The sequence below is a fragment of the Eupeodes corollae genome, chromosome 1 (assembly GCF_945859685.1).
Source record: "Eupeodes corollae chromosome 1, idEupCoro1.1, whole genome shotgun sequence".
NCBI classification, from domain to species: Eukaryota; Metazoa; Arthropoda; class Insecta; order Diptera; family Syrphidae; genus Eupeodes; species Eupeodes corollae.
Window position 1 is genome coordinate 309,916,318 of NC_079147.1, and position 14,146 is coordinate 309,930,463.

The window sequence follows — 14,146 nt, forward strand, 5'->3', positions numbered from 1 at the left end:
TGTTGACATTCAGCACAAACAATGATGCTTCTTCTGGGGGTTGTTCGTCCTCATTCGGCTGTCGACCTTAGAGCATCCACGTATGCCGCTTTATTACCTGGCTGATGGACGATTTCGAATGAGAATTCTTGGAGCTTAAGCCACCATCGACCCACTCTAGGAAGGATCTTTTGCTTGTTGCTACAATGGCCTCGCAATCTGTTACGACCTTAAAACGTTTACCCAAGAGATATACTCTGAAGCGCTCCAGACTCTCCACTATGGCGAGCACTTCCAGTTCATAGGAGTGGAACTTCTTTTCATTGTCCGTCAGTTTTTAACTGAAAAAGATCACTGGTCGAAGGCCAGTTTATCGCGTGATGTCACACCGCTACACCCGATATTCTTGGACCCAGAGCCGAATGCAAATTAGACTGTCGTAAATGAGGCGGTGTTGATATCGGTTATCAAGATTGCGCCACTTAATTGTTGATCCGCTATGCTTGAGAACGGAGGAGAAAAAATAAATAAATATGAACTGCTTGAGGCGTAGATTAGTATCCCACTTCTGACTTGTAAAAATAAAAGTCAAGATGCCGCTTAGCCTTTAATGGATTCTTTATTGTGCGATAGTCAAACTCCAACTAACTCATAACAATATCATACTAGAGCTATTTATAGCTCTACAATTGGGACAAGAAAATGTTCCAATTCATTTGTCAGTAGGCCAATAGTTATTTATCCTACGAGCAGTCTGTCCAAGGCATGATAACTAAATCCAAGTTTTTGATCTCCTGACTCATATGTTTCTTCCGATAATCAAAAGAAGAACTTCGATGCGGGAAACCTTTTCATGAAGACCTTGTAAAACGCTAAACTTTTGAAAAAAGTTAAAGTAATTCTAAACGAGCTTAACTGATCTCAATTCGACTGAAAAATCTTGGCTCCATGACCAAGATATACAAAATATATGTCGGAAGTTGATTTCGCCAATGACAAAGAGATCGAAAGAACTCAGAGATACTAGAAGGGCATATAAAATATTGTCTTAGTACTTGTTTACTTCTCTTTAAACTATTTTTCAAAATAAATTTAATTTGTGCACAATACTGTAAGAACAAAAGTAACATCAAAGTTCGACTCAAAATATTTTCCAACACTTAATTTAAACATTGTACACATCTAAAACAAATGCAATTTTATTTTTGTTTGTATAATAAAGTATAAGTTCATTTTTCATCGTTACCACTATTTATCAGACTTAAATAGCAATAACATTACTTGTAAGGTTTTGGTTATTTGATTACAATACAATATTTTATTTGTTTGTTTGTTGTTTTAATTTAAGAAAACACAATGCCTAATACATATTTCATATTTCTATATATATTAATAACCCTGCGTTTTGTATTATCTTCTTATATAATTTTTGTAAGTTTCTCTATTAAATAATAATACAAAATTGTAACCAAAAAATAATCTAGAATTTTTACTTTTAATATTACATTACATATTTGATAAATTTAATAAATCTGATGGTCGATGAGGGATATTGTGTAGCCTTTACATATATATTATTGATATATATATATATATGTATATATTGGATACATAATTGCTTTGTAAATACTTTTTTAGTAAATCCTATACATATTGACACGTAATGTATATAATATAAACATGTAAACGCGTTTCTCCATATTGTTAATTTATGTATATTTTAATTTTATTTTTTATCAAGGATAAAAATTTATAAGAATATTATTGTTATACAATGTTGTTTTTGCTTTTAATTTTTGTTTTAATTTAAATTTAAATTTTAATTTTGTTTTATTTTCTTGTGGTTTTGTTGTTATTGTTTAGGAAGATTTTTTTTTTAATGACTGCAATACTCGTAGATGTTCCCAGAATATATTTATTCCCAGTCTTTTTTTATTTCAAATGTCCAATCCCATTTAAGATGAACATTCTTGTCATCGTCGGTGAAGAGTGACGAAACGGAGTATGTACCCCGTGCCATCATTCCCGATGGTGCTTCCTCGAAAGGTGTTAGGTAGGATATGATGTCCTTTTTAGGTGGGTAGGATCCAACCATATGTGTCATTTTATCCACTGGGAACGAAAAAATCAACATTTTAATATATATTTTACAAATTGAAAGAATTGAATAACGAGTAAGAAAAATTATTTTGATTATTGAGTTCTTATTTTTAAAAAATTAAAGGTGAGGTATTTTTTTTGTGTTGCAAGAAATAAGTAGAAATATTGAAAACACTTAAATCTTACCAATAGCTTTGGATTCCGATTTAAAAAAGAGATAGCAAATAAAAACAAACATTTTATTTTAATTCTTTCAATATTTATGTAACTCAAATGAAACTACTACGTTAGTTTTTTTGGACAACAGATGGTTTTCTAGCAAAAGTAATCAAAAATATACTAGTCTTATTTTTTGTTTAGCTTGAGAATTATCCAGTCCGTAACGTTTAAGTAAAATTTCTAATTTCTATACAACGGTTTTGATACATTCTACATTACAATGTCTAGTTGCAATATTTAAAGTTATTTAGATATTATCTTCAAATTAGGGTCGATCAATTAGTAGGTTTTTCTATTCGGAAATAATTTGCTATATTTCAAACTACACTATATAAAATTTAGACAGATTCATAAGCTTGTTTAGTTTTTTGTAGACATTCTTTCACATGTTTTTTAAGAAGTTAACAAAATGGAAAGAGCGATATGGAATGGGCATTGAATAAATCACGCCCATTCGGCCAAGAAAAAAGTTATATTTTGTCTTGATTAACGTACCAGTACACTCATTCAAAATGTTTGCTGCTAAAATCCAAAAATTTCGCATTGATTTGATCCGACTTTTTCTTGTTCCCTAACATAAAGACATTTGGTTCGGAATTATTGATCAAATAAAGAGATTACCACCGAGATAGAGGTGTTTTTTGTTTTTGAGAAAGTATTTTTCTGAGGTTTTAAAGAAGTGGCATAATCGTTGGAAAAATATGTTATCCTAAAAGGAGATTAAATTGAAATATTAAAAACATTGAAAAACATTCATTTTCATTGTTAACACAGATTTATTGATCTACGCACATTAAAACTTTGGATTTATAGTCATTTCCCTGATATGCATAACATTGCTTGTTAAAAGCAACTCAAGTTGTTGTATTTGTGCTTGATATAATTGAAGTTGACTGTTTATATTAAAAGATTTAAGTACTTTCCTCTATATACCGTTCTTGGATTCAATGGTTCATGTTCATACGATTCATAATAAATATGAAACTTTCAATTTCGATACAAGGACACAATGCACATTTGCATGCTCCAAAATTTGTAGGATTATCTCTGGAAGTGGAAATTGGAATTATCTTCATGGCATCAATCAATATTTTTAATTAACATCCAAATCATATTGCCAATTATGCAATACGAAAATCTTTATAATATGGGCTGTTCCAATAGGGCGACCTTGAAAATTTCACTTATCATTAAACTGTCATTGTTAATTTATCAGTACGCTCAAAGTTTTCATCATAGTAAAGAACAAGGAGCAACGTCTGCAATTTATAAACATTTTTACCAAAAGTCGGAGTCATTAACCTCAACGTCTGCAAATTATATACATTTTCTACCAAAATTCGGAGTCGTTGACCTCAAATTTACGAGCAATATTTTAAATTTTCCAGACCAGACAGGCAATAAAATGTGGAGTCTTCATATTCCATGTGTGATGTTGCCGTATCAGGCCTTCGTAGAAATTGATCCAAATCAGTCAATTCCACGGCGTTCTCAGTAATTGGGCAACGCTTAGACCTCAATATTGTCTAGTTTGCATAAATGCTCTCGAGGAGCTGCGGAAAGGTGATGAATTTCATCACAGTTAATTTCAGTGCTGAAATTCACTAAGCAAAATGTGCGTTATTTACTTTATGAATCACCACCAACAAATAACAGTTTAGTGCGGTTTGCATGCCGCCGGCGTTATTGAGCCATATTTTTTCATCGACGATAATGAAACGTTACTGTTAGTAGCCAGCGTTATCGCGCCATGACTACCGATTATTCTTAGTCCAAATTGGAAGATATGCACTTGGACTACGTGTGGTTTCAACAGGATGTGCCACAAGGCGCACAGCACACCTAACAATATATTTATTGAAGAGTGAGTTTGATGAGAATATTATCTCAAAAAATCATCATTGGTTTATGCCAACGCGCCATCGACATAGGTGCCGCTTCGGCAGAAAAGTGTAGTCCAGTCGTCGAAAAGTGGATCCCACGAAACCAACGATATGACCGAAGCCGATTTTATTTCATAAATGTTTGGATTGCATTTTAAGCCTAAAATAAAGTTTTTTAAATATTTCAAATGATTTGTATTTTGGAAAAAAAGTTTTCAAATCCACATGAAAAACCTTTTGTATACAAACAAATTTGGTCAAACTGTTAATTGTGTAAAAGGTTTCGGACTGAAGGCCATTTTGCCAATTATGCAATGAGAAAATCTTTCATATAATAAAAATAACCAATACTTAATCTAAACTGGGAAAGCATTGCAAAGTGCTATTCTTCATGAAATATTTTGGAATGAGTTACCCACTACTATATCAAAACGTTTTATTTGTAATTATAATTTGCATTTAAAAATGGGTTCAATAAATTTTGAATTTTCGTTGGCGTACAATGAAATACAGCTAATATCATAATTGATTTATAATTGCAAACTCAATACATATGCAGCGCATTGCTAGTCATAAATTACGACTAAATACATAGACACCAATTTCATACGTCAGACTTATTTGTTGGACTTTTATAGTGTTATAGCTATCTATATCTTTATGTCTCTAAAACAAACTTGTAGTTACATATTGCATTAGTACTGAGCTAAGTGTGAAAATGTCAGTCTTGGAATTGCTTTAAAAATTCACCTATGAAAAATCGCTCTGTAAAGTACACAAAAATACCTGCCTTTAAATATATTTTAAAAGGTATGACCTATTTTTTTTTATTTATAACAAATTGTTTATTAGGATTCTAAGAGCAAGTTGAGAAAATTTGCACACGGAAAATAATTAATTTCCAGTGGATTGTCCAAAAATTAACCTGTAGAATTAGTACTCAAAATTTGTTAGAATTTTTAATGCTGATTATTTCGTTTTGTGTATTTATTTTACAGGACTAAAAAGGACCATAGATTTTTATTAGATTAAGTAAGTTGTTAATGTTTTCAAGATTCACGTTAGAGTCTGACTTAAAATAGACCTAAAATTACTTAGTAACAAAAAATCCTTTTTCTAGAAATAGAAACAATGAAAGAGAAACGAATTATAAATTAATTTTGTTTTTCAATGTCAAGCAATTTGCAACTGTTAGTATTGTATTTGATATTCAATCTTAGAATGTTTTAGCTCACCTTAAGCTACTTTTGTTTCTATTAAAAAAAATGCAAGCACTGCAATTTACTAGTTAAATTAACCCTAAAGGTTTCCTATTCTACAACTTGAACTACAAAAGCATAATACCAATAAGAATATTTAATCTTACCTGGCACTCCCAATCTATAAGTCTTTTGTACATATTTAAGGCCATGGACAATTTCTCTTTGAACTATAAAATCGATTCGCACCTTGTAGCGTATACCTTCCTTAATAACAAAGACCTAGCCAATAGCAACAGCAAACATCAACAGCACATGTTACGGATTAACATTGCCGAGTAGACCACCAGGACGAAACATGGGAAACAAAAAATAAACAAAATAAAAAGAAGAGAAAATAAAAAATAGAAAGAAAACATTTGGTTTATTTAAACAAGGTTTATTCATTTTAAGTTAAAATTATGTAATTACCTGTTTCTTTAATTGCGTTAAGTCTCCAGTTAAATCCAATTCCATGTCATCTCGCCCATCCACACAAAGGCATAGTTTTTTAACAATAACTTTTCTTGGATCACTTGTGTCTGCACAAAATTCATTAAATAATTAATTCTAGCCCCAATAAGGTTTTTCTTAAGATTCTCCTTACCAACAATGATTTTTTCACTTTCCGCTTCACCAAGCAGCGCCTTTTTGTATACGATAAGACTTTTGTCGTCTTTGTCGGCTGCCACTATTTCGTCGATAGTCTTTTCCGGTGGTGGCTGATAGTTAACATCGTGTTCAACATCATCGAAAATCTCTGCAGAAGCTGGGTCAGCTTGATTGTTTGATGACATTCTATATCAATTTATGTAGTTTCTGCATAAATAAATAAATAATGTGATTAAATCTCAGTTCTTAGGTCACAGACTACAGAGGACATAAAGCCTAATAAATAACACCTTGAAATGCACAAAGCCTCACTATAGCAACCACACCCAATCAATTCGCTCGTCTACGTCGCTCGTCCAGTCGTGCCGTGGATGGACGGTTCTATAAAGCTTTTTTTTTTATTTTGCACACATTATTTTTCAATAAATTATTATTCTTTTCATTCTTTTGGTTAAAAAAACGAAAAGGAATTTTTGTAAAACCAAAAACGAAAGATAAAAGTCTGAGAACTTCGTTATCACAAGTATGTGTCATAGAGAAGGGAACGAAAGGGGAAAAATTGCACCTTGCTGCTGCCCAAATAGGTAGCGAATCAATCATACTACCGCTCAAGCAAATTTTCTAGATTCTCAAACTGGAAATGCTTGATAAAAAATAAAAAAAGCTTGCGGCTGGTATTTGGAAACATGTTTTCCAACCAAACCATTTATCATTTATCTATAAATTCTAATTAGTTGAATAGGCCCACTGATTATCTTGCCAGAAGCAGAAGGGAATTCTAAGAAGGCATTTTAGGGGCTTAATAACTAAATGGCGTATTTTTACCGAAGGTTTGGATTCAGACAAGGCTGCGGCTGTCGTTCGTTGAGAGACCGATATGAATATGAAGAAACAGTGAAACAGCCCATAAAATATGTACAAAAATGATTCACCGGTTTTGTGTGATTTTTTTTTTTGTTTTAATTTTATCTTTCTGAAAATTTCGGCCTTTTGATAAAAATTGCTTTTACTTACCCAGAAATATTAGTGAAATTCCTTAAAGGCAATTGAATTCTTTGTAATTTAATTGTAATTATTTTCGAAATGAAGATTTATCTCGGATAAATAGAGAAAAACGTAACAAATAAATTTATTATAGTACTGCAAAGGAAAAGAATCACATTCAACTTATACACAAGAATCAACGAAAAATAATAAACGCGAAATTGCACCACAGTGTAGAATTACACACACTCTAAGTGGTATGCAGAAAGAGATAGAAAACGACGACAACGAGTATGCGAAACGCTTGATGATTGTTGAAAAATCTGGAATGAATTGAAAATGGGAGTTGGAACAAAACAAAATGGGAACAATCTGTAAAACTACAGAGAAGGTATTAAAAGTGGACACTTACTCGACTCAGTGCGAAAAGCGTTAAAGTTTTGAAGTTTGGTTAGTTATGGGATCAAATTTAGCTTTTTGCTGCACTATTCGCGTCTAATAGGACTTTTTAAAACACTTCTTCGGTTAAAATTCCCTCGAGGTAAAAAAAAATTGCCTTAAAAATAGTTTGTTTCATGTTCAAGTTAAGTATTTTTTTATAATCTAGCTGAGAAAATATTAAGTACAGAAATCGACCCAAAAAGTGTAATAAATTCTCAGTTGGTTTTCCACATATAATTTCCCCAACCTTGCTTGTTTATTAAGAATTCTAATGCGAGTCATAAAACTCAATAAAAAGTAATGACGCCACAATATTTTCTCTAAAACGTCAAACAAGTCGTTTTTAGCAACATAAAAATCCAAAGGTGTTAAGTAATCCAGTAAAAAATATTCAATGTTGACGCGTCTGTCATTCATTTCTCATGTCGTCTTTATTTAGCACGCATGAGAAGAAGATACAAAAAAATGGTCATTTTGGTTTTTCTATTATATTGGTTATTTTTAGTTAAGAGCTTAAGAATTTTTATTATTATCTGGTAGTGAATTTCAAGACATACATATTTTTATAATCATTCCTATTCCTTACTTCTTTTTCAATAAAACTCGCAGGAGGCGTCTTTAATAGCTTAAATATTGTATTGCAGTGCTCCAAGAGTTTCAGCATAAATCAATGACTTACAAGGCTCGATAGCGCCCGCCATTTACTGTTTATCATTTCGGAAGAAATAAGAATGGTATGTGTACCGCCAGCATGTAAACCGCACCAAACAGTCAATTTTAATAATGAATCCTTAATTGCTTAAAAATTGTCTTAGCTCAAGAAATCTGTTTTATCACTAAAAACCATTCTTCAGTTAAAATGCTCTATGAACTTGGGGAATTATTGCTTCCTAGGTAAATTCTCACAATTTGAAAGCGGTGTTCTAGCCTTAAACGATTCATGATGAATTTCTGAACCTTACCGAACAGTTTGGTATTCTCAACTATTAAACCATAACCTTCAAATATTCAAATACAGCAATAGTGTTTTCAATAGGCTAAATAAATCAATTTATGTTTGATCTAAATCTTCCAAACACACAAATTTCCATGGGAAAATAAATTGATTTAGGATCAAATCTGCAGATCTGGAATTCGGCAGAATTACCCCTCTTTGCACCCATTTAAAAGTGTAGCTCTATCGTATTCGTTAACACGTACGCTACAGCAATACAATAACAACAAAAAACAATTTCAATCGTGTTCCATTTGCCACGAAAAAAATCAATTTTTGAGGGAAATTTACATTTACCATAGAAAACCCTATAAATGTCGTTGTAAAGTTTGGCCTTAGCATATCATTTTTTCTTTGAGTACAAAATTGTAAACTCAGTTCAAGTAGTAATAAGAAAGATTGCACTTAGAGAAAAAATAGGGTTCCATTTAAATGACAGTATTTTCCATTTTCGATGAACTAAAAAGACAAACAGGTAATAAAAGAATTTAAATTTTAAGTTACAACGAAATGTCTCAGGGTCAGGAACTGCTTTTTCGATCCACAAAACTAGGATTCGACGTCCGAGCATTTTTCATCCCCGCTTCCCTCCAACTGCATCCTACCTTGATGAAAAATTCATGGTAGTAAACATACAACTTTTGGTATTTGTTTATTCGAATTTGCAATTGTTTTTCTTTAATATTTGACAGATCCCACATATATCTCGCCAATTTATCGTAAGTGCCATAATTAATTGTATCTCAGTTTGGATTAAATAAATCTTTTTGGTGTTTCCACCACACAGAAGATTTAAAAATGATTAAGTATGACAACACTTTCTAAATTGCAAATGATGTTTCGATGTTTCTTATAAAGTGCAAGTGAGATAGTTTGATTCGTGTTAAACAATGAAGACCTGAATAGTTCAGCACTATATAACAATATGCTACCTACTCCATGTCCATGTTTTTTTTTTGTAATTTGATTAAAACAAAACTATATTTTTGGTAAACAAACATGCAAATAAACAGACCATAATGCGTTATCTGTTAAACCAACTCCTCCACAGTTTTTTCTTCGCAAATTTTGACTCGACTTAACTCGATTCAGGTCTATAAAGAATTTAGGCGATCTTCAAGCTCGCTTCAACACCACATGTTAATGTAGTAGTCTACGAACAAACCCCTCCTTGAAGCAATTGTTAAATTAACTTTTTTTTATAGAATCTCAATTTCCAGATGTTTTCTTAACATTTCTTCTTGAAATTGTCCATTTTATTAGTTTTACTTAGTTGTCCATTTTATTAGTTTTACTTAGTTTTTTTCTAATTTAATTTTAACATTTCATTTTCACAAAATTTTCTTCTTTTTGTGTTTTTTTTAAATTATTATTCTGACTGATCTTCTTTCAGATGAACCAATTTTCAAATACAAAAATCTGACTACTGCGGATCGTTTTGTTGGGAATTTTCTACTATACTATTTATTGAATGCCAAAAAAACGCACTTAATATTTAATGTATATAAGCCATTCTTCTTAAAAGTCCAACTCGACAGCATTCATGGCTTCGGTAGATCCTCTTAATGACAGAACTCAAGGTTTTATTCATATACAATGTTGTGAGTTTATTTTGGCTCCATTTCTGACATTTCAGTTAATAGACAAGTTATGTACCTATGTCCTTAGGAATTTTTGTATGCCAAATTTTAAACCCATTAGGTCCCTCTTTCCAAAACTAAAAATAGAAAAAAATTTCCTGTTTATGTGATTACATAATAAAAATAAATTAGGTGGCGCTAGAGTCCGTTGAGAACTAGGGCCTAGTGGTTCACAAATCTCAACCATTTCTGTGTTGTTGACTACCAAAACTCCATCTTTGGAGTTTTGTGGAATAAATTTAATGACTCTAAAAAAAGCTTTTTATTTGAATCATAGTCTCCAAAAATCTTTACAAAAGTAAGTATAAATGCTTATACTTGGAGTTCATGTTTACCGGGTTATGCTTATTAAAAATGTTTTTAATAATTTGCGAAATAAATATCAAAACATAACAAATATTTGTTGTCGAATTCTCGAACAGAAAAAACTGATTTTGCAACTTTGATATGATTCATTCCCAAAACGTACCAAAATTCCATGCTTCCATGTTATGTCTCCATAATTTGTATTCCATCCAACTTCCCTGGAGGAACGAAAAACTATCACAGAAAAATTCCGTAAGGTAGCAGCAGTGGTCGTGGTTGCAAATAGATTCTTTTCAAGTTCTCGTATCGTGTCCGTGGCTGGTGTGCTGTTAATTGTAAGTGCAAAATTTCCTCAAACATAAACTATATTTAATTAATTCTAATAAAATCCTATTAAATTGATTTCTATTAAACGCATTGTTTCATAGAATTCATAAAATTTGGTCATCAATCGGTAATTTTTTCTCTTTTGTCACTTAAAAATTATGTAACCTATTGATTTTAACCTTGGACCTGCAAAAAGAAAGAAAGAAAAAAATCACGAAACTTATTTTACATATATGAAATTATTATCTTCCCATAGCCGATCCCATTAATAAATATCACCCAAGATGTTTTCATCAATTTTTGAAGCAGCTAAAAACTCCCCCTTCAAAACTCCCTTCACTCGTGCTCAATGTGAAGCTGCACCTGGTAGGGAAATCCAAGCAGCATCCGCAGTAGTGACTCAGGATTCGTGTGAATTCGGCTCAACCAAGTACTTCGTGCTGTGCGGTCTTGGTGGTATCCTTTCTTGTGGTACCACTCACACTTTTGTAGTGCCATTGGATTTGGTCAAGTGCCGTCTTCAAGTCGACTCGGCCAAATACAAGAATCTGTTCAATGGATTCAAAGTTTCCTTTGCCGAAGAAGGAAGCCGTGGTTTAGTCAAGGGATGGGCTCCAACATTCTTTGGATACTCTGCTCAGGTAAGATAACACAGATTATAGAAATTTTTCTCTTTAAAAAGTAACTTGAATCGTTATGCAACTCCTTACTTATTTAAATCTTGAAAGGGATGATTTTTTTTAAATACAAGATTAAAAACACCGAATCTTATGTTGGACTTTAATTGAAAATAAGAATAGTTAAATAAATGCCTTTAACATGCATTAACATTGCATTGCGTAATTTCGGCTTAAATTAGTTTCGTTTAACCTTTTATGGCTACAAAAGGGTTGTTCTTTAAAACCTCGAATTGTCTAGACAGCAAATATAGCTCGCATGTACATTTTCAACTTAATACCATACCTACTTCTGCTAATAGTAAAAAATTTATATAATTTAATAAGACGTAACTTTAAACTATCTTTTTAACTTAATTGAAGCATTGTTACTGTACTGTATTGTACGGTAAAAAACAGCAAATACCAATCTAATTAAGTAAATCTCAAAACTTCTAAGTCCCAAATATTTTAAGGTTTAAATTAAAGTTAGAAAAACTGAAGATTTCAAGGAAAGGTTTTGATTCTTAAAATTGTATTTCTCGTAATTCACATTTAATTTTTTTTTTTAAAACAGGGTCTATGCAAATTCGGTCTCTACGAGGTCTTCAAAGTACAGTATGCAAACATGCTTGGTGAGGAAAACTCCTATTTGTACCGTACCTCCCTTTACTTGGCCGCATCCGCTTCAGCTGAGTTCTTTGCTGATATTGCTTTGGCTCCATTCGAAGCTGCCAAGGTTAAGATCCAGACCATGCCTGGTTTCGCCAACACATTCCGTCAGGCTGTTCCTAAGATGCTGAAAGAAGAAGGGGTTGGTGCATTCTACAAGGGCCTGGTGCCATTGTGGTGCAGACAGATCCCATACACCATGATGAAGTTCGCTTGCTTCGAAAGGACAGTTGAGTTACTTTACAGGTAAGACAAAACTTTTTCACATACAAAAATTGAGATAGAATCTTAAACTGTTTTGTTTTTTTAGTCACGTTGTTCCAAAACCACGTCAAGACTGCTCCAAGGGTGAACAATTGGTTGTCACATTTGCTGCCGGTTACATTGCTGGTGTCTTCTGCGCCATCGTCTCCCATCCAGCCGATGTTGTTGTATCCAAACTCAACCAAGCCAAGGGTTCATCTGCCTTCGATGTTGCCAAGAGTCTTGGTTTCATGGGAATGTGGAACGGTTTGGTTCCTCGTATTATTATGATCGGTACATTGACTGCCCTGCAATGGTTCATCTATGATGGTGTCAAAGTAGCTTTGGCCCTCCCACGTCCACCACCACCAGAGATGCCAGAATCCCTCAAGGCTAAACTGGCCAAGAGCGAGTAAATTTTAAGGAAAAATCAGTGCATAGTTAAATTATAATTATAAACAAACATATTAACGAGAACCGAAACAAAAATAAAATCAGAAAAAAAAAACGAAAACCAAATACACTTAAGAAAACCACATCTAGGTATACTCAAAGCTTAGGGAAACACCAATGCAAAAATATATGTTAATCCTTTCAAAAAGGGTCATCAACATCTTGAACAAAATAAGCTAGAGTTCTTAAGAACTTGTAATTAAAAATTAAAATAATGCATTTATAAAAAAGAAACAGTTCATTCCGCAGAAAATAAACGCAGTAGGAAACTATCATTCTTGAGAAGAAACAGTTAATGTTATTTATTATTCTTTTTAAATTAAATTTAAATAAGAAAATAAACGTGTATCGATTTAGTCAAGAAAGCAATAAAATATTCTATGTTTCCCTATGTGAAAATACCTCAGACAAAATTTGTTTTAATTCTTTTTCAATGAAATAACTTTTCATATTTTAAGGTTATTTGCTGATCACAGTACAAGAACGTGATATCACTTACAAAAAAAGTCGAATTTAACGTCACAAGACGTGATAGAGTGGGAAGCACATACAAATTAATGAACGAATGATAAATGAGTCAGTTCTTACATTGACTGGAATTTGGTATTCTGAAGATAAACTCGAATGAAGTGTATTTAATAATCTATAAGGTCAGTCCCTGATGGTAAAGACAGTGCTGGTGCTCACATTGCCTTTTAACAAGTTGTGAACAACAACAAATTGAACTGAACGTTTATGTTGTAGATGAGGAAATAATAAATACGAATAATTGATGACGGTGCAATATAAAAACATTTTGCTTGTAAAAATATTTCGAACTACTTAGTAGAGCTTTTAAATAGAACGGATTTAATGAATGGTATATTGTCTGCTAAAAGTGGAAGAAATCTTTACATCGGTTTAGAGAAAGTAAGGTTATTGCACTTGATATTTTAAAGGCATTTAATGCAAATCTGGCATTTTTCTTTGCTTTCGGTGTAAACGAATCACTTCATAGATAGATTGTAAACTTTCTATGAAACTTCAGTAAAAGTTGTTTTTGAATTGATTCAAAATCTAAAACCCAACCTACAAAATAAATGGTGGTGGCTCCATTTTTTCCCCGAGAGTCTTCCTCATTATTATAAATTATCTTCTGTCTTCAACTTCTATTCCAAGTAATTGTTCTGCTGACCATAGAACTCTTAACTTTTCTTATTTATTTTCTAACTTACATCCCTCTACTTCTGTTGTGGAACTGCAACGACAAAATATGATAATCTTATAAAACTCCAACTTTAACAATGGGGAATAAAATACCACGTAGAATTTAATGCTCACACTTGCTGACTTGCATCAATGAAACTGAAAAGCTTTATATCGATATCGTTATGTGCATTACCAATAACCTCTTGTGAAA

The 14,146-nt window shown here is 32.2% G+C and overlaps 2 protein-coding genes across 3 annotated transcripts; one reads left to right on the plus strand and one right to left on the minus strand.

Moving 5' to 3' along the window:
- Positions 1 to 1,160: 1,160 nt before the first annotated feature.
- On the minus strand, positions 1,161 to 7,254 carry LOC129942864 (rho GDP-dissociation inhibitor 1). 2 transcript variants are annotated; one of them, XM_056051973.1, is made up of 5 exons: positions 7,046 to 7,254; positions 6,027 to 6,238; positions 5,852 to 5,961; positions 5,548 to 5,662; positions 1,161 to 2,091 (listed from the first exon to the last, which is right to left on the minus strand). In XM_056051973.1, the coding sequence occupies exons 2-5, from the start codon at positions 6,214 to 6,216 to the stop codon at positions 1,895 to 1,897; spliced, it is 612 nt and encodes a 203-aa protein (XP_055907948.1). In that variant the 5' UTR covers positions 6,217 to 6,238; positions 7,046 to 7,254; the 3' UTR covers positions 1,161 to 1,894. The 2 variants fall into 2 exon arrangements, with proteins under 2 accessions (XP_055907948.1, XP_055907949.1); XM_056051974.1 differs by lacking the exon at positions 7,046 to 7,254 and adding an exon at positions 6,322 to 6,475.
- Positions 7,255 to 10,572: 3,318 nt separating this feature from the next.
- Positions 10,573 to 13,160, plus strand: LOC129942867 (phosphate carrier protein, mitochondrial). Its single transcript, XM_056051978.1, has 4 exons — positions 10,573 to 10,731; positions 10,980 to 11,364; positions 11,957 to 12,297; positions 12,362 to 13,160. The coding sequence occupies exons 2-4, from the start codon at positions 11,008 to 11,010 to the stop codon at positions 12,708 to 12,710; spliced, it is 1,047 nt and encodes a 348-aa protein (XP_055907953.1). The 5' UTR covers positions 10,573 to 10,731; positions 10,980 to 11,007; the 3' UTR covers positions 12,711 to 13,160.
- Positions 13,161 to 14,146: the final 986 nt, after the last annotated feature.